This window comes from Nelumbo lutea, chromosome 1, assembly GCF_056320005.1.
Source record: "Nelumbo lutea isolate HS-2025 chromosome 1, American lotus-T2T, whole genome shotgun sequence".
Taxonomy (NCBI): domain Eukaryota; kingdom Viridiplantae; phylum Streptophyta; class Magnoliopsida; order Proteales; family Nelumbonaceae; genus Nelumbo; species Nelumbo lutea.
Genome location: NC_142684.1, coordinates 146,804,425 through 146,824,126, shown reverse-complemented (window position 1 = coordinate 146,824,126; position 19,702 = coordinate 146,804,425). Strand labels below are relative to the sequence as shown.

The window sequence follows — 19,702 nt, the reverse complement described above, 5'->3', positions numbered from 1 at the left end:
TTCCCTTTAGTTGACTGATCAAATCAGCCCAGTTCGAAATGGGCTTAAGGCCCATTTAAGGTTATGTACTCACTTAGCCTTCCAAAACTGTTGCCCAGTTGGGCTTCCTTGTATGGCGTGGGACCCAAACATTGATCTACACATCAGCCACATGGGTTCGACCCAGCCTTTATTACAAGGCCTGGTCGAATACACTGTTATGGACAGTGCACCCCCTGAAACCCATCTTATGGGCTCTATGGGCCTAAAACTTACCCTAAGTGGTCCCTGGGCCAAACCACCTTGTAACACCCTGGGACTGTGGGCAGATACAAGATTAGCCCATCAGGTATTATCCTCAATGGTCTTACACTTAACCTCTCAGCCCATAATGATCACACACTGCCCGACAAGAGAGGACCTCTCCCTCGGCTGCAAGGAACAGTGTTGCACTCTCTGCATACATGGATCTCGGGAATTAAAACCTTTTGCAAATCATTTTGAAACCATAAAATATATACTTTTATATCTCATATAAAATATATTTTGCAAAACAAATATCAACGGTCGAAATCGGCTGCTGGCAGTCTAGGTTTCCATCAGTGAGAGTGCATCCCCGATCATTACCTTTGTCCGACAAAGGGGCTGATCTTGTCACTATGATCACCCACTCAGATGAATTCTCATACTGTCCCAACATACCCAGGTTTTGACCCCCGCTAAGGATCTCACTGAATGGTATGTCAAAGATAGCCCAATCCGACACATAGTGCAGTATCATAATCGAGTTTAGGGGTCGGGTGTAACTTTCCAGTTTTGCCCATCAATCTCCAAGGTCCAGGGCAATACTAGAAATCTGGTCCAGTTCATAGATTCAATTAATCCTACACTGTTTGTGCCTAGGGTCTCACCCTAGCAGCTGAGACAGGCCACCCCAACCGACTTGGTGGCACCACAGTGTCAGCCTTGTCAGGGTAGGTCTCCCCAGACCGACCCACTAGCTGTGAACATTCTAAAATAACACGAGTCTCATTAAGTGTCTAGTTTAAGGGTATTACACAGAAACATACCAAGGGAACATGAATCAAATATGCACTTTTATTCATTTACAATAAACTCATAAAGTACATCATTCTGATTGAAGCTAAGGGCATACAAAACTGTCAAACATTTCACCATCCTATAGGTCCTTCTTGGCATCTATCTTTGCTATACCTATTCCTAGATCTCTACAGGAAGCTCTTGCAGTACCTGAGTGGAAGAATGCAATGGAAGAAGAGATGAGTGCTCTCATTAAAAATAAGACTTGGGAGCTAATTGACAAGCTAGAAGGAAAAAAACCAGTTGGGTGTAGGTGGGTGTTGTGAAGCATAATGCAAATGGCTCGATTGAGAGGTATAAGGCTCGGTTGGTGGCAAAGGGGTATATTCAGATTAATTCCATTGACTACCTTGAAACCTTTGCACCTGTTGCCAAGATGAATACCATTAGAGTTCTACTATCCGTTGCAGCAAATTTCTCCTGGCCTTTGTTTCAACTTGATGTCAAGAATGCTTTCCTTAATGGAGATTTGCAGGAAGAAGTGTATATGGAACTACCTCCTGGTTTTTATGAAGCTGCTATAGGAAAGAAAGTTTGCAAATTGCAAAAGGCTTTATATGGTTTAAAGCAATCTCCAAGAGCCTGGTTTGACAGATTTATATTGGCTCTTGAAAGGTTTGGCTATGTACAGGCCCACTCCGATCATACTCTTTTCATTAAGAGAAATGGTGCTTCTCTCACCCTTCTTGCAGTGTATGTTGATGACATTGTTGTGACTGGTTGTGATCCTGATGAGATTGATTCTCTCAAACAATTCCTTCATGAGGAATTTGAAGTGAAAGACCTTGGTGATCTACGCTATTTCTTGGAATTGAAGTGGCCCGTTCTAGACATGGTATCTTTATTTCCCAGAGGAAATATGTTCTTGATCTTCTTGAGGACACTGGGAAACTAGGGGTTAAACCTGCAGACACACCCATTGATCTGAATCATAAGATAAGTGCTGAAGGGGGTGAGCCTCTTGAGGTTGTATTGTGATAATCAATCTGCCATCAATATTACTCATAATCCCATCCAGCATGACAGAACTAAACATATTGAGGTTGACCGTCATTTCATCCGCGAGAAAGTTGCTTCTCAAGATGCTTGTTTTCCCTATGTTGCCTCTGATATGCAGCTTGTTGATCTCTTCACTAAAGAAGTCACCAGAGTCAAATTGGATTCAGATTTGTGCAAGTTGGGAATGATAAATATCTATTCCCAACTTGAGGGGGAGTGTAGTGATACAGTGGACCAGACATGATGTTTCTTGCTTATATGGTCCCATAAGTTCAGTCTTATTTCTTATTTCTTGTCTTTATACTTACTTGCTTGTACTATTATTAGGTAGCAGGGCATTTTTGTCCTTTTACCTAATGTTATGTTGAACATATAAATAATGCTGCCTTGGGCGGCAGTAAGTGATTTTGCCTTCATTCTCTTGGTCTTCCTTTGCTCTCTCTTCTTCTTTCTTCCTTTTCTCTTCTTCTCTTCTTCTCTCTTCTTCTTCTTCTTCTTTGATTTCTGTTTTTTATTTTGTACCCAGAAGTTCTGCTAACAGTAGTAATTTCCATTGAAGATCACTACAATAATTTCCACAGTTTCTTCTTTTGGCCTATGCTTCTCATTGAAGATCCTTGCATTCCTTTCCTCCCAAATAGTCCACACTACGACTGCCCTGACTGTTTTCCACATAATTCATCCTCTCTTCATTGGCTACCTTAGGAAGATTGGGTGGAAGAGACTCACTACACAAGGGGAGAGACATTTGTTTGGCCTTTTTTTCCAAAGCATGTCACAGGTGTTCACTTTTCCAAGAAAAACCTCCCAACACAGTGCTTGAGCTTTGGGCGATTTGGGCTTACTCCAAATCTTTTTCATTGGGTAGTTCTCCCCCCTACAATAGGTTGCACAAGAATGCTGAAAAAAGAGGTGCAAGTAAATTTACCGTTAGATGAGATAGTTCAAACCCTAGTGTCCTCCATAGATTGAACCAAGAATGCTGACTTTAAGTTTGTCCAACAAAAGAATAAGGGCCTCACACTCATTATTCCTTAACCCCTCTTAAAATCAAAATCCCAACTCAAACTAGAAGGAGAAAAAAGTGACAAATCTCGAGATAGGTTGACTCTTGTAGCCAGATACTGAATACATGCTAGGGAAAAGAGTACTAAGGGGAATTTCATGCAACCAAAGATCTTCCCAAAAGAGGACCTTAGATCCACACCCCACATCAAATCTGATGAAATTAATAAAGGTTGGGTAAACCTCTTGAATTGCTTTCCATGGAGAGCTTGAGGTTGAAGAAGGAGATACCTTTGCATCCCAACCATTATTCATCACTCTAGAACGCTTTTAATGGCCTTATGCCAGAACTTGTTGCTTTCCAAAAGAAACATCCAAAGCCACTTCCCTAAAAAAGAGGTATTCCTAAGAGTTAGATTCCGCAGCCCTAGTCCTCCCTTCTCTTTTGTTTTGCTAACTTGTTCCCACTTTACTAAATGGTCCATTTTCTCCTCTCGAGGCTCCCAAAGAAAGTCTCTCATCAATTTCTCTAGTTGTCCCTTTATTATAGAGAGATATTGTATTTGGATTTTCTCTTAGGGAGGGTGTTGGAGGTTATATGGGTACATTTGTAATGTTGATAAATTTTGGGGACTTGTTTGTATTTATGGGAAGAAGAGGGGCCTATGTGAGATTATGATATATTTGGTCTTTTGCTTATTTAAGCCATTTGCTGTTTGGAATTAGGGACGAGTGAGAGTGGACATTTTATTGTGAGTTTGTAGAGAGTTAGTTTTGTATCTCTTATTCTCACAGTGGATGTTTTCCCTCTCTTCCTGTGGATGTAGGCTACCAAACTGAACCACATTAAATCTTGGGGCTGCTTCTCTTTCTTCTTCCTATTTTCTTCTTGATTTACTATTCTTTTTCCTGTTGGTTGATATGGCATTAGAGCTGGTTTAGTGTAGGAATTAGTTTGGTGAACCAAAAAAAACTGGCAATCGAGTTACTATTCACGGTTACCATTTGCGTTACTGTTCACACGAGGTCTATGGTGCTTGAATCTGTGAAGCAACCTGTTAAGGACTTTTACCATTCAATGAGGAATATTTGTGAGTATTTTCATCATTTTTTTTTCTGGAAATTTACTATACTTGAAAGGGGTGATATTGCTTCTCGTTGCTTCTTTTGGAAACCAGGAAAAAATAACATTATATTTGGATTTTCTTTCGATTCTCTCACATCTGGTGGAATCTAGAGAGCTTTTAGAGTTTAGGTTGTTTTTATTAGAGAAAGAAGATGAAAGGGTCATTTGAGCACGAAAATTTGATCCAGTTGGTAAACTAGGGCATCTTTGAGTTCTTATTTTAATGTTATTAAAGCTTTTTTTTGGATTTCCTCTTTTGTTGGCTCTTTGGAAGGCCTCCCTCTATGGAAGGATTTATTTTTTTCCTCCTCATCTTGTGGGTTATAATCCTTGGCATTTGAACTAGTTCATATCTTCAAACACATTCTGGTTTCTATGTTGCATATCAACTATTTGATTCATTGTCTTAAAAAAGGTTGGATGCTGGTCATTTAGTCAAGTTTGGTGTTTTCTTTGGGAGTTCTAACTTTTCAAGGAAGTGTTCTAGTAGTTCTGCAACTTCTCTAGTCTATTTATGATTATTAATATCAGCATGTGATACTGGATCTCAAGGTGACTTTTTGGAGTTCGAAAAAAATGTCTCAGTGATGCAATGGTTCTCCACTGTAAACGGTTGGTGATTACTAGATCATGACTTGGTTCTACTCTAGCATACATTAACGGTTGCTATTTTAGCAATACACTGATTTTCATGGAGGTTGCTTCCAACATTTTTAATTACAAACTCAAGCTGGTTTCCCCCCACCTTGAGTTTGAGGGAGGGTGTAGAGAGATATATTGTATTTGGTTGTGTTTGAGTTTTCTTTTAGGGAGGGTGTTGGAGGTTACATGGGTATATTTGTAATGTTGATAAAATTTGGGGACTTGTATGTATTTATGGGAGGAAGAGGGGCCTATGTGAAATTCTAATGTAATTTGTATTTTGCTTATTTAAGCCATTGGTTGTGTGGGCTTAGGGATGAGTGAGAGTGGATATTTTGTTGAGTCTGTAAAGAGGTTAGCCTTATATCTCTTATTCTCATAATGGGTGTTTTCCTTTTCTTCTTGTTGATGTAGGCTATCGAGTTGAACTTCGTTGAACCTTGGTGCTTTTCCTCTTTCTTCTTCCTATTTTCTTCTTGGCTTGCTATTCTCTTTCTTGCTGGTTGACATCTATCCTTGTTGGAAACCTGATTGTAGAAAGGTAATAAATTGGTAAATTAGCTAGGGTTGCTCTAATCAGAGTTATTCTCCCACCCAAAGAGATGTAGTTCCTTTTCCAGAGAGCCAACTTCTTGTTGAATCTCTCTACTATCGGCTTCAAAAAAACTTATAATTTGGGTTCCCTTCTAGAGGTAGTCCTAAATATTCCATTGGTCACTCTATTTAACCTCACACCCTAGCATCCCGACCAGCACTCTTAGCTCTTCTTCCACATTGATCCCTTCTAAACAACTTTTTCCCCAATTCACCCTCAACTCGTCTTTCTCCGAGGAAGAAGCGAAACATAATCAACTTGAATTCGGGACAGCTATTCGAAATCTTAGTGAAACACTGGATTTGTTATCTCATGTCTGCTTTTCGTGAAAAAAGACCAATTGAAGTGGAGGGTTTCTTCAAACAACAAGGAGCTGAGTCAACTATTCAATCAAATGATATTGAGCATGTTTCCCATCTCTTCTCGAGAAACAAGTGGGGTATTTCTTTGCAAAATTGTGCTCAATTTCATATGTGGCAATTCCGCCAAGATCTCTTCGTTAGTTGGGCTCCCAGGTTTCTTAGATTTTCTTGGTTGCTTCCATCATAGAAAAGAATGATATAATCTACAAATTGCAAGTGCATAATTGCCATCTCAAGCCTTCTTACTCTCCACCTTGTAAACAAATTATTGTGACCAGTCTTTGATATCATTCTGCTTAGTACATCTGCAACTGGAGTGAACAAGAAAGGAGATAAAGGATCTCCTTGTCTTCCCTCAACAAAGGCTCCTTGATAGTTGTGAAATTACCAATGGTAACACCTTTTTCAGCCTCCCAGCTAAGACCTTTGCAATGATTTTATAGAGACTTCCCACTAGACTTATTGGTCTAAAATCCTTTGGTAATTTTGCCTCCTTGGGAATCAAAGCTATGAAAGTTGAATTTATTCCTCGAGAAAATTCCCCTTTGTGATAGAACTCATTGAAAACTTCCATCAGATCTCCTTTTAAAATGCCCCAACACTCCTAATAAAAGGCTATGGAGATGCCATCCGACCCTGGAGATTTAGATCTTTCTTCACATTGATTTACATGACGCATTAAAATAATGAATGGAGATATGACAAAGAGTAGGATATCAAGCTATGATCTTCTTGAAAGCTGTTTTGTGTGATTCTTATGAGATTTTGATGTGTACCAAATCATTTTATCAGTCGAATACTAGATTCTTATTGGAAGATAGCATGTAGCCCCTTCATAAGCTATTGACCAAGTATGGTAGTATTGGAAGAAGTTTGGACCTGGGGGCAATAGGATCACTAACTTGGTCTAGGGTCACTGTGAATAAAACCTAGTTGATTCTAGGTCAAAGTAGAGAAGAAAGAAGAAAGAAAAGAGAAAGAAGAAGAAGGAGAGAAGAAGAGTGTTCGACCAGACTAGAAGAGAGAATGTGAAAAAATCACTCTCCTAGCCGACCCACTTGAATTTTATTCATAAAACTTAGAGTTACAAGAAAGACAATTCTGTCTCTCATAGAAGATGGGACACATAACTTAAACTCAGATACAATAGACCTTTCACTTTCAAGAAGATACACCAGAATGACCAAAATACCCCTGACTCGAGCATTCTAACACTCCCCCTCAAGCTGGAGAGTATATATCATATAGTCCCAACTTGTTACAAATGTAATGTATTCTTCCCCGAGACAATCCTTTTGTGAAGAGATCTGCCCACTGATTTCATGAGCTCACATGAGATGTAGTTATTACCCCACTTATCACTTTCTCTCTCACAAAGTGACAATCCACCTCAATTGTTTAGTTCTTTCATGGAAGACGGGATTGGATGAGATGTGAACAACATCTTGGTTATCACAGTATAGTTTCATGGGTTTGTCAATTGAGAAACCCATCTCCTATAGTAAGTTCTTCAGCCATACTAGTTCACGTGGTATGGGCCACAGCCCTATGCTCTGCTTCTGCACTACTTCTTGCCACCACTGTTTGCTTCTTGCTCTTCCAAGTTACAAGATTGCCACCTAGGAAGGTACAATACCCTGTGGTTGACCTCCTGTCTGATATAGAGCCAGTCCAGTCAGCATCTGTGTACCCTACTATCTCAAGAGTTCCTCCCTTTTGGTATAACAAACCACGACATGGAGAACCCTTAGGTACCTAACAATTCTCAGAACAGCTTCCCAGTGAGGAACCCGGGGATGTTGCATAAACTGACTCACCACACTCACAGCAAATGATATATCTGGTCGGGTAATGGTCAGGTAGTTCAACTTTCCCACCAACCTTTTGTATCTTCCAAGATCATCAAACTCTTCACCTGCATTCACACTTAACTTGGCATTGAGTTCCATAGGAGTCTCTGCTGGTTTAGCACCTAACAACCCTGTTTCTTCAAGTAGATCAAGAACATATTTTCTCTGACATAGGTTGATCCCTTGTTTTGACCTCGCAACCTCTATTCTTAGGAAATACTTTAGCTTCCCTAGATCTTTCGTATTGAAGTGGTCCTGTAAGAATTTTTTCAGCCTATCAATTCTATTGCTGTCACTTCTAGTTATGACAATATCATCCACATACACGACTAGCAAGATTTTCCCATCCTTTGAGTTATAGATGGACACAGAATGATCAACCTAACACTGTTTCATCCCAAAGGCCTTCACCACTTCACTGAACCTGCCAAACCATGCACGTGGAGATTGTTTCAGTCCATAGATTGCCCTTTTGAGCCTGCACACCTTACCAGCCTCCTCCTGAGCAACAAACCCTGGTGGTTGCTCCATATACACCTCCTCAACAAGATCACCATATAGGAAGGCATTTTTTATGTCAAGTTGTACGAGAGGCCAATCATACATAGCAGCTAATGAGCTCAACACCCGAACTGAATCAATTTTATCCACAGGAGAGAATGTCTCCATATAGTCCACACCATATAACTCAGAATAGCCCTTGGCCACTAACCGTGCCTTCAATCGTTCCACACTGCCATCAGGAAGATGCTTCACTGTATAGACCCATTTCTACCCAATAGTGTGCTTACTGGGAGGAAGGGTGGTGAGTTCCCACGTGTGATTATGTTGTAGAGCAGAGAGTTCTTCTTTCATGGCTTGCCGCCACCCTGGGGAGGTAAGGGCTTCTTGTACAGTCTTGGGAATGGGAACCGATGAGAGTAATGATATAAACTTGCAATGAGAAGCAGAAAGGCGAGCAGTGGAAACATAGTCTGAAATGGGATGAGAAGTACAAGTACGTTTACCTTTCCGCAAAGCAATAGGGAGATCAAGATTTGAGGAAGGAGCAGTAGCAAGATCTGTTGACAGGTGCTGAAGTGGAGGAGGGTCCGAAGCACTTCTGCGGGTATACACTTGCGTAATTGGCGGCCTCTCTGTAGTAACAGGCATATGATGTGCATCTGTAGTAGGAATGGGAGCTACGGGAAGAGGGTCCACAACCGGTACAGGAAGAGGAACCATAGAGGGAGAAGAAGAGACCTCGATATCTGAGAAAAATGGAACTGATTCAAAGAAGGTGACATCAGGGCACACAAACGATTTATGAAATTTTGGGTTATAAAACTTATACCCTTTCTGAGTCCTCGAGTAGCCAAGAAAAATACACTTCGTAGCTCGAGCATCTAGCTTGTCTACTCCAGGCCCCAAGTGTTGAGCAAAACAAACATAGCCAAAGACTCTTGGAGTGAGAGGAAATGGAGACAAAGTGGGAAACAACACGGAGAAAGGGGATTGACTTCCAAGGATTGACATGGGCATCCGATTTATCAGAAAACAGGATGTAAGAACATCATCACTCCAAAAATGCTTTGGGACATGCATATTGATCATCAAGGACCGAGCAGTTTCAAGATGTCTATTTTTCCGTTCAGCTACATCGTTTTGTTGCGGGGTGTAGGCACAAGAAGTTTGATGAATTATTCCATGATGTTCTAGGTATTGCTGAAATGGTGAGGAGATGTATTCTTTGGCATTATCGGAGCGAAGTATTTTCATATGAACACCAAATTGAGTGCGTATTTCAGCATGAAATTTCTGAAAAATAGAGAACAATTCACTACGGTCTTTCATAAGATAGATCCATGTCATCCTTGAAAAGTCATCAACAAAGATTACAAAATGCTTAAACCCATTGTATGACACCACTTTAACTGGACCCCATACATCAGAATGAACTAAAGCAAAAGGACTTGAGACACGACTATCAATTCTTGGACTAAATGAGACTCGATGATGTTTTCCCAACTGACATGACTCACAATCTAATGAGGAAAGATAGCTCAAGGAACTTGCTTAGCTTCAAAGCCTTGAGAGATGGATGACCAAGTCTGCAGTGCCATTGGAGAAGAGTAAGAGACGACTGAAAAGCCACTGGGGGGCCACCCACCATCAAGGTAATACAAACCACCTGCTTCATGCCCTCCACCAATCTTCTTCCCCGTCTTGAGATCCTGAAACACACAAGAAGAAGGATAGAAGGTTAAAAAACAATTAAGGGACTTGGTTAATCTGCTAACAGACATAAGTTAAAAGGGAACTTAGGAACATATAAAACAGATGCTAAAGACAAGGAGTAGAGATCAACATCCCCAACACCACAAACAGGAGATGTAGAACCATTAGCAAGTGTAACTGTCTGAGATGTGGAGGAGCGAGAAAGGGAAGAAAATATATCAAGAGTCCCAGACATATGGTCCGAGGCTCCGGAATCAATGATCTAGGGTGAGGCTTTGGAAGCTAAGCAAGTTCCTTCCTTGAGTCAAAAACACGAGACCTTATTGCTCTGATACCATGTGAATAAACCCTAGTTGATTCTAGGTCAAAGTAGAGAAGAAGAAAGAAAGAAAAGAGAAAGAAGGAGGAGAGAAGAAGAGTGTTTGGCCAGACTAGAAGAAAATGTGAAAAAATCACTCTCCTAGCCGACCCACTTGAATTTTATTCATAAAACTTAGAGTTACAAGAAAGACAATTATGTCCCTCATAGAAGATGGGACACATAACTTAAACTCAGATACAATAGACCTTTCACTTTCAAGAAGATACACTAGAATGACCAAAATACCCCTGACTCGAGCATTCTAACAGTCACTAAACTCATCATATGTCCTTGACTAGATGGATAGGATCTACATAACATGGGTCCTATCACTAAAATACTGAATAAAAAATTCAGCTTGTACATGATAGGAACTATATTTAATGCAACTTGTACAAAGCTCAATAATAGATTAGATGGTTAAAATCATCTGGTCTTGCTTAATTTTGGTGTAAGCATTTTTTGAAGGAACCAAACCCAATGACCGATTTATCCTTTGACATGCAACTAGCGGATTCATGGGGGCACTTGTCCGCAGCTACAACTCCTGTTTGGCATCTGCATGCCAAAGTCACTATCATTATAAATTTGACATTTACTATCTCATTTATATAAGGATTAATAGAAGATTGCCGAAATAAAAATCTATAAAAGAAAAAGAATATTTCTTGAAGAAGAAAAGAGAGAAGAAAGAGGAGAAGAGATTTGAGAGAAAAGAGAGCAATAATTATACCCGCCCTCTTCACTATTATTTATAGTTTAACATAATAAAGAGTACAAAGACCAATATGCCCTTATAGGATGACTAACACATAAAACGACATAAAACACTTAAAATAACAGCTCAAAAAGGACCGAACAAGAGTGTTGTGGTCACCGCTTCCTATCTAAACAATAAATAATAAAAAACTACCACTACAATCTGCACAAAACTTTCTAAAACCTCAACACTCCCCCACAAGTTGGGAGTAAATGTCATACATTCCCAACTTGCGTAGATTGTGTTCAATCTTGTTCTTTGCAACCCCTTTGGTGAAGACATCAACCAATTGTAATTCAGAGGAGACATAAGGCAAGCAAACTTCTCCAATTGTCACCCTTTCTCTTATGAAGTGCCTATCAGCCTCAACGTGTTTAGTCCTATCATGCTGAATTGGATTGTGGGCAATATTGAGTGCAACTTAGTTGTCATGATATAGCGTTATGGTCTCCTCATCTTTTATTCCAATCTCACTCAGTAGAGATCTCACCCAAAGTAGTTTTGAAACACCATGAGCCATAGATTTATATTTAGCCTCTACACTTGATCTAGCCACAATTGACTGTTTTTTACTCTTCCATGAAACCAAGTTTCCTTCCACAAAGGTGCATACTCTTAATGTAGATCAGTCATCTAAACAACCTGCCCAATCTGCATGTGTAGGACTCTAGTTTTAAATGTTCATGATCTGAGAAAAGAATTCCTCTGCTAGGATGCTTCTTTAGGTATGCAAGTATCCTCTCGATGGCTTCCCAGTGCTGAACCTGAGGAACATGCATATATTGACTCACCACACTAACATCATAGGAAATGTATGGACGTGTCATACATAAATATAGTAGCCAGCCTACCATCCTCTGATATCATCCCACATCCTTAGCCAACTCACCATCAAAAGCATTAATTCTATGATTTGGGTCAATAAAAGTATCAGTTGGTTTAGTTCCTAGCTTCCCGGTTTCCTATAGTAAGTCCAACACATCCTCTGAGAGATGAAAATCCCATGCTTGGATCTTGCAATCTCAATTCCTAGAAAATATTTCAGTTCACCTAGATCCTTGATCTCAAACTCTTGTTGTAGTGACTTCTTGAGTGCATCAATCTCTTTCAGATCATTTCCTATAACAACTATATCATTTACATATACAATCAATATTGACAAGAGTGCCTCTCTCCTTTTTACAAAGAGAGTATGATCGGATTGAGTCTGTGTACCCAAAACGGATAAGTGCTCCTCTGAACTTGTCAAACCATGCCCTAGGTGATTGTTTCAAACCATATAGTGATTTCTTCAGCTTGCAAACTTTTCCCTTACCAACATTCTCATAAAAACTAGCTAGAATGTCCATATATACATCCTCTTGTAGATCACCATTAAGAAAAGCATTTTTAACATCAAGCTGGAATAGAGGCCATGAATAGGTAGTTGCTAGGGACAAGAGGATTCGAACTGAACTCATCTTAGCAATTGGTGCAAAAGTCTCCAAGTAATCAATACCATAGGTTTGTGTATACCCTTTTGCAACCAACCTTGCCTTATACCTTTTTGTACTACCATCAACCTTGTACTTCATAGTGAACATGAACACCCATTTGCATCCAGTTGTCTCTATATGTAGGAAGATCAACTATCTCCCATGTCTGATTCTTAACCAAACCTTCCATTTCTTCTTGCATAGCTATTTTCCACTTAGGTTTGAAGAAAGCCTCATTGATATTCTTGGTTATAGAGACAGAATCCAAGGAAGGAAAGCACGGTAGGAGGGTGACAAGGCATTATAGGAAAGATGGTGTGAAATGCAATAGGTTGTACACTTTCTCTTCCCTTTGCGGAGTGCAATGGGAAGGTCAAGATCAGTGGGATCAACTGCAACACCAGTGTTAGGTATAGAAACATCGTTATCAGGGGAAATAAAATGCTCAAGCTCAAGGGAAATACCTGGAACTGTATCAGTCGAACCTGGGATCTCAGATGGACTGATGGAGAGTGGTGCAAGTTCTTCTATCTAAGCATGTGTGGAGTCAACCCTCTTCTGCTAGCACTGATAGGACTGTGAAGCTGATCATAGTGGATTAGGCAATAGGACTGGAGTTGTTGTTGATGGAGCAGATGGATTAGATGAAGGAATAAATGAAACGGGAAGAGGGATAGGTTGTGAGTTCTCCCCAAAACACTCCCCTTGAGGAGAAACACCCGAGGAAGAAATGTGGTAAGGTCCCCATACATCAATGTGAACAATATCAAAAGCAAAGGAACTTCGTTTATTACTTGGCTTAAAAGAATGTCTACAATGCTTTCCTAACTAACAACTGAGCAAACTCAAACAACTTTGAAAACAAAGACCTTAATGAAATGAAAGAAAATGACCCAAAAGGTAGACTCCATTCACCTCACGACCACTCCCAATCGTCCTCTTTGATTTCGAATCATACAAAACACAATTACCAGGAAGGAAGGTCATTGAACAGTTCAATTTTTTTTATCAAAGAGCTTACAGAAAGGAGATTAATGTGGAGTCTAGGGACATGTAAGGTAGAGGATAAAGTAATGTCATTAGTCACTCTAATAGTCCATTTTCCAACAATGAGAATATGGGAACCATCTGCTGTAGAGACTTTATCTCTACTAGAGCACAACTGGTAAGAACTAAAAAGGGTAGATATGTTAGTCATGTGCTCAGATGCTCCTAAGTCTATAATCCAGGGAGGCCCCTCCTTACTTGAGGTGGATGCATGATTTGCAACCACATATGAACTACCTATATGAGAAAAGGAAATAGTGAGATTGACTCTTGCACTATGCTGCCCGTTTGAAGAACTAGAACTGACTGAATCCTTCTTGTTCATAAGCTGTTCATAATTCTCCAATTCAGTTCTCATTGCTGCTACTGCAATGGATTCCAAATCAACTTGGGAAAGGGGTGCAGAAGAGTCTCATGTAATTGCTACATTTGCATTTCCCTTCTTGTTCTTGAACCGTGCTGGCTTGAGATGAGAGTAAAGCTTCCAACAAGTCACAAGTGTCTCCGGTATGCTTTGTCTTCTTGCAATAGTCACACACCAAGTTCTTGTCCTCCCTCCTAGCCTCACCACTCCCCCTGTCTCCATTTGGCTTAGATTTGACTATACTAATTATAGTTGACTGATCAATCCCAGGCTGTCTCAACATGACATTGCTTCTGCTCTCCTCTTTATAGGCAAACGCATAAGCCTGAGAAAGAGACACACTTTCTCTAAAAAGGAGGTGTTGCTTAGCAATGTTGAATTCAGGGTTCAGCCCAACCAAGAACTCAAAAACCCTATTCTTTTCTACCAACCATTGATAGGTTGTTGCATCCTTCATACTCCCTCAAATCACAATTTCTAAGTGGTCTATCTTCTACCAAAGAGTTTTTTAGCGTGGAGAAATACATGGCAAGAGGTCTATCTCCCTGTTTTGTACTAATCACCTGATTCCTTAATTGATAGGCTCTAGCTACATTTGTTTTTGTGAATAGGTTTCAGTCACTCCATTCCAGATCTCCTTTGCTGTATTAGCCCACTAGAACTTTTTACCAATGTGAGGTAACATAGAGTTATATAGCCAGGCCATCACCATGTAATTTTCCTGTACCCACTGGGAGGGATCTGTATCATGTTTCTTCTCCTCCCCAGAGATGTACCCTAGTTTCCCACGAGCACCAATGGCCATCTTGGCTGATTGTGCCCATTCTTGGTAATTTGTACCATCAAATTTACTGTAGTAATAATTCCAGACCCAGAAATATCACTACTACCTCTAGCACCTAGACCCATGTTACCGGTGGACTTCTGTTCAGTACTCCAACTCTCCATTTAGGTTCAAACAGCTCAAAACCAGGAAATAACTAGGTAGAAAGCCTCCAAGATAAAATCGATCTCACACACAAGGGTAGCCGATCTTTCCAGAAGAAGAAAACCCTATCTGGAGAGAAATCTCTCTCCTTCCACTGTCTCCCACTAGTGAGAAATATGAATTGGTCACTCCAGAGGGTTCAGAAATTCCCAAAAATCTAACCGTCCCTATAGAATACCTAGAGAAGTCCAACAATACCTGAGCGCCCAAGATCATATCAAGATTGAAGAGTCCAACTTGACTAGGACTCTTCCCGACACTCTAGTTCTTCCTGATTTTGATGCCAATAGATCACCCTCCTGATGACTAAAAAACACCAGAAAACCAAGAACTGGGCAATCTGAAGTAGACTGATCAATCCTTTATCTCCTCATGCAATCGGCTGATCTTGGACAGCATGGAAGGACTCCAAGAAATCCTAGCTGAGCTCTGGTCACAAGTAGAAGATTGCTGAAATAAAAATCTGTAAAAGAAAAAGAATATTTCTTGAAAAAGAAAGAGAAGAGATTTAAGAGAAAAGAGAGCAATGATTCTGGCTGCCCTCTTCACTATTATTTATAGTTTAAAATAATAAAGAATACAAAGACCAATATGCCCTTATAGGGCGACTAACACAAAAAACAGCATAAAACACTTAAAATAACTGTTCAAAAAGGACCCAACAAGAGTGCTGTGGTCCCTACTTCCTATCTAAACAATAAATAATCAAAAGCTACCACTACAAACTGCACAAAACTGTCTAAGAACAGGATTTTAATCATTTCACCGTGCTTTTAATGCACCGTTCCTTTTTGCATATTTCATCCTAGCTTTATCTCTCGAGTCACAATAACATTTTTTAGCTTGCTTCCATTAAAATTCAATCTGGACCTTCATGTATTTGCTAGCAGGACTTATTGGATAATCCCAATTTTGTCCTTTATCAAGGTTGACAATTTAAGGTCTCCAACAACCCTGTAGGTTGGTACTATACTATTTCCCTTGAATATTGGGGTTAACTCATATTGAATCATGCTGTTGCCTTTGCTATTTGATGGTCATGACTTTTTCTCTTGGGACTAGATTTAATAAGTTCTAATTTCTTGGTTTACCTATTTCTTTTTTCTTTTTTTTTTTCTTCCTAATTGGGGGTGTTTTTGGTCCTTTATTGGTCATCAAATCTTAGGATGTTGCATAATTGGTTTTATTTGGTTCACTATGGGTTTGCCTTAATGTTTTTGTGCATCCTTTTGCTGAAGAATATATAAAATTATTTTTTACCAATAATGGTCTGAAAAGCTTTTATCATAGAAACTACTGGAATTGTTTTGATGATAGTTTTATTTAAAAAGAAGTCTTCATTGTAGATCATTACTTTTCTATTTATGCTGTTCATTTCAGGATGCTTTTGCTTCTGAGAGAAGGCAGGCCAAAATGCTCAACTTTTCCATTGCATATGGAAAAACCCCAGTTGGTCTTGCTCGAGATTGGAAGGTACATTTTCTGTAAACTCAGTAAATGGGCAATTCCCAAGATTTTGATTAAATTTAATTAATCGATGTGGTTATGGTTATCTTTATCTATTCTCAGGTTTCTGTCACAGAAGCAAAGGAAACATTAAAGCTCTGGTATAAAGATCGACAGGAAGTTTTACATTGGCAAGAGGAACGTAAGCAGGAAGCAGCCAAGGGGTGTGTGTATACATTGCTGGGACGTTCTCGCCGCTTTCCATCTATGGATCATGCTAGTAATGCTCAATGTGGACATATTGAACGAGCAGCAATCAATACCCCAGTTCAGGTTATTCCCTGTTCCTTCTGGAACCCTAGGTTTCTTGCCAACTACTGCCACTGTCCCCAACTTCTTCAGTTCTTCCTTTGTGCAAGCAAAGGAAATGGGAAATCTTTCTCTCTCTCTCTCTCTCTCTCCAACTAATGATCTTCCTAACTTCAATAGGGTAGTGCTGCTGATGTTGCCATGTGTGCCATGTTAGAAATATCAAGGAATGCTCGTCTGAAGGAGCTTGGTTGGAGACTCCTTCTGCAGGTTCGGTTTGTTTCCTCTTTTTAATACTGACACCCACATCCCCTCCCCCCTACCAGATGGAGAGAGAGAGCACCATGTTGCCTGTATTATGTGCAACCTTATTAGCTATGAATTTTGGATAACTGGCACCAATTTCAATGTTGCTATTTTACCTAATGAGCCCAACTTATCTGATTGAGAGCAATATTTTGAATTTGGTGCTATAGGATCACTAGGATGGATTAAGGTCAACATGGTTCACCAAGTTTTGAATGTTGGTACCCGGACCACCGTAAAAATATATACTTTCTTTTTGAAAAGTTCAGCTTGAAATAGATTATCACCATGTAAAAGTACTGCATTTATTTGAACAATGAGGAAAAAACAGAATATGATCTGGAATACAAGATATGGGGGGCCCATTCCATACATGGTTCCTCGGGCCCCAGACTAAACACTAAGCACAGAGGGAAGAGTAGAAATGCTGAAAGTTGCTAGTTTGAATTTGTTTTTTTGGCAAAACTACTGGAACTGACATCATTATAAATGTAGGTTCATGATGAAGTCATACTTGAAGGACCAAATGAATCAGCAGAGGAGGCTAGAGCCATTGTTGTTAAGTGCATGTCCAAACCCTTTTATGGCACCAATTTTCTCAAAGTTGACCTATCTGTTGATGCCAAGTGTGCAAGGAATTGGTATGCTGCTAAGTAAAAGTGCTTTGTTGCCCATGCCCTCTTATTCTTCCTGTCTCAGGATGGCATTATCCAAGATTTACTGCTGCTGCTACTGCTGTAATTTCATCTGATGTTGCTAAGGTATTCTGCAGTGGTGTTGGCGTCTTCGGTCAAACATAAGTTGTTTTTAGTTGCGTGTTAGTCCTGAGGTAGTGGGCATGTTGTATTGGGGGTTGGTTGCTGCTTTTATGGCATTTTGTAATTCATGCAGACATGTAGTGAGTTGCCTTTTAATTATTTTGTAAATCTTTGTAGCGAGTGAAGAGAAGGGCGGGGGAGTTGTTACTGTATTATATTGCTTTACGTCAAACGAGGGTCTCCCGCATTTTGTAATTAGCAATATCATCAGATGTTCATAATTTCATGCTGCAGTCTGCAGGTTAGAGAAGTATGGCAGATTGCCCAGTGTACATCTTTCTTTTTATTTGGGTTTGGGAATATTCAGGTAAATGCTTCGGTTTTCAGATAATATGGTTTACAAAATTTTGGTTTCGGTTTCGGTTTCTGTTATTATAGAGGGAGATTCTCGTATGGTAATCAAGAGTTTGTTGGGGGCAAATTTTTCTCCATGGCGCATATGAACTATTATTGGGGATTGCAAGAGCTCATGCCGTCATTTCGGTACCCAGAATGCAATGAAGCTGCTCATGTTTTAGCTAAAAAAGAGCAATGTTTTTAAAACCAGACCGGACAAGGAACAATTTTGGGGTCCAGTTCTTGGGTCGAATGGTCTGACAATCCGGTCCAAATGGATGACCTGTTCTGCTAACAATAAAAAATAAAACAAAAAAAGGGTAAAAAACTGTTGTCTGATTTGACAGTTTGACTGCCCGGGCCACCTGACCATATCAACAGTTTTTGGCTATAAAGTAGTTTTGGGGTGAAACGAAACTGCTCGCCTGACCGGTTCCTGATTTTTCTGGTTTGATCATCCGGTCCAATCCGGTTTAGAAAACACTGAAAAAAGCTCTTCAATACCTAGAATGTTCACTTGGGGTCTAGGCCCTCATTTCTTGTCTGCAACTTTGTTACTTGATTGTACTGGGCAGTCTACGAATGAATTGAGGCTCATGCATGTTGCATAGGAGCCTACTTAGTCATAAAAATATTAATTATATATTATAAAATATAATATTATATATATTATATAATATATAATAATATGTTAATGTATATTAATATATTAAATAAATTTAGTTTTAACCAAAATAACCAAAAACGGAACAACAAAATTTGGTTTTAAAAAATTCGATTTATTTGATTAGGTTTTTAATTGAATAAACCGATTGTTCAACCCTACGAATCATTGATTTGGTACTTTGAACATATCTTGTTAAGGGTACTTCTAGTTCTAGGGATGCAAACAGATTGGATTGGATTTGAATTAGAGTATATTTGAATTTGATCTGATACTATGTGTTGGATCCAATTGGATCAAATATGACTCGATCTGAATTTGAATCCTATTAGATCTTAGGATCTGATTTCTTTAAAAATTAATAAATTATTAAAAGAAAAATAAAGTGTACCAATTTAAATAAAAACAAAAAATGCAAGTATTTTTTAATTATTTTCATCATATATATACATTTTTTTTATAAAAAAATAAATATTATAACAAATTTATAAATATACAATATAAATAATAATATATTTATAAATAAATAAATAATATATATTATATTTATATTTATAAATATATAATACATTGGATTGGATCTTCTCATATCAGATAGGGGTGATCCAAATCCGATCCAAAGATCCGAGAGGTGATCCGAATTCGACCAAATAAGATCGGATCGAATCCATTTACACCCCTAGGTACTTCCTCATATCCCAACTTATTTCATGGAGTGTTTTCACTTGTTTTTTTTTCTGATCAATAGTGTTTTCACTTGTTTTTTTTTTTTTGATCAATAGTGTTTTCACTTGTTAGTTTTAGCCAAGTGTGGTTTATCATATCAGCGAGCCAGCAGGTGGAATATGTACAAAATGCTGAGTCCAACAATGGTACCCAATAAAAGCTGAATAACCAATCACCTGGTATTCATTCAAACTCACGTGGATTTACATTTATGATTGGTTAAAAA

At 39.1% G+C, this 19,702-nt stretch overlaps 1 protein-coding gene across 8 annotated transcripts in view; it reads left to right on the top strand.

Annotated features, from left to right (window-relative positions):
• Positions 1-18,036, top strand: part of LOC148878204 (DNA polymerase I A, chloroplastic/mitochondrial-like) — a 59,016-nt gene extending 40,980 nt beyond the window's left edge. For 4 of the 8 annotated variants that reach the window (XM_088951060.1, XM_088951027.1, XM_088951042.1 and 1 more), the window contains 4 exons: positions 16,252-16,344; positions 16,441-16,650; positions 16,807-16,896; positions 17,428-18,036. In XM_088951060.1, coding sequence (XP_088807186.1) covers positions 16,252-16,344; positions 16,441-16,650; positions 16,807-16,896; positions 17,428-17,589 — 555 coding nt within the window. In that variant the 3' untranslated portion in view covers positions 17,590-18,036. The remainder of the gene's footprint in view (positions 1-16,251; positions 16,345-16,440; positions 16,651-16,806; positions 16,897-17,427) is intronic. The other 4 variants (XM_088951071.1, XM_088951034.1, XM_088951051.1 and 1 more) reach the window with 1 other exon arrangement.
• Positions 18,037-19,702: the final 1,666 nt, after the last annotated feature.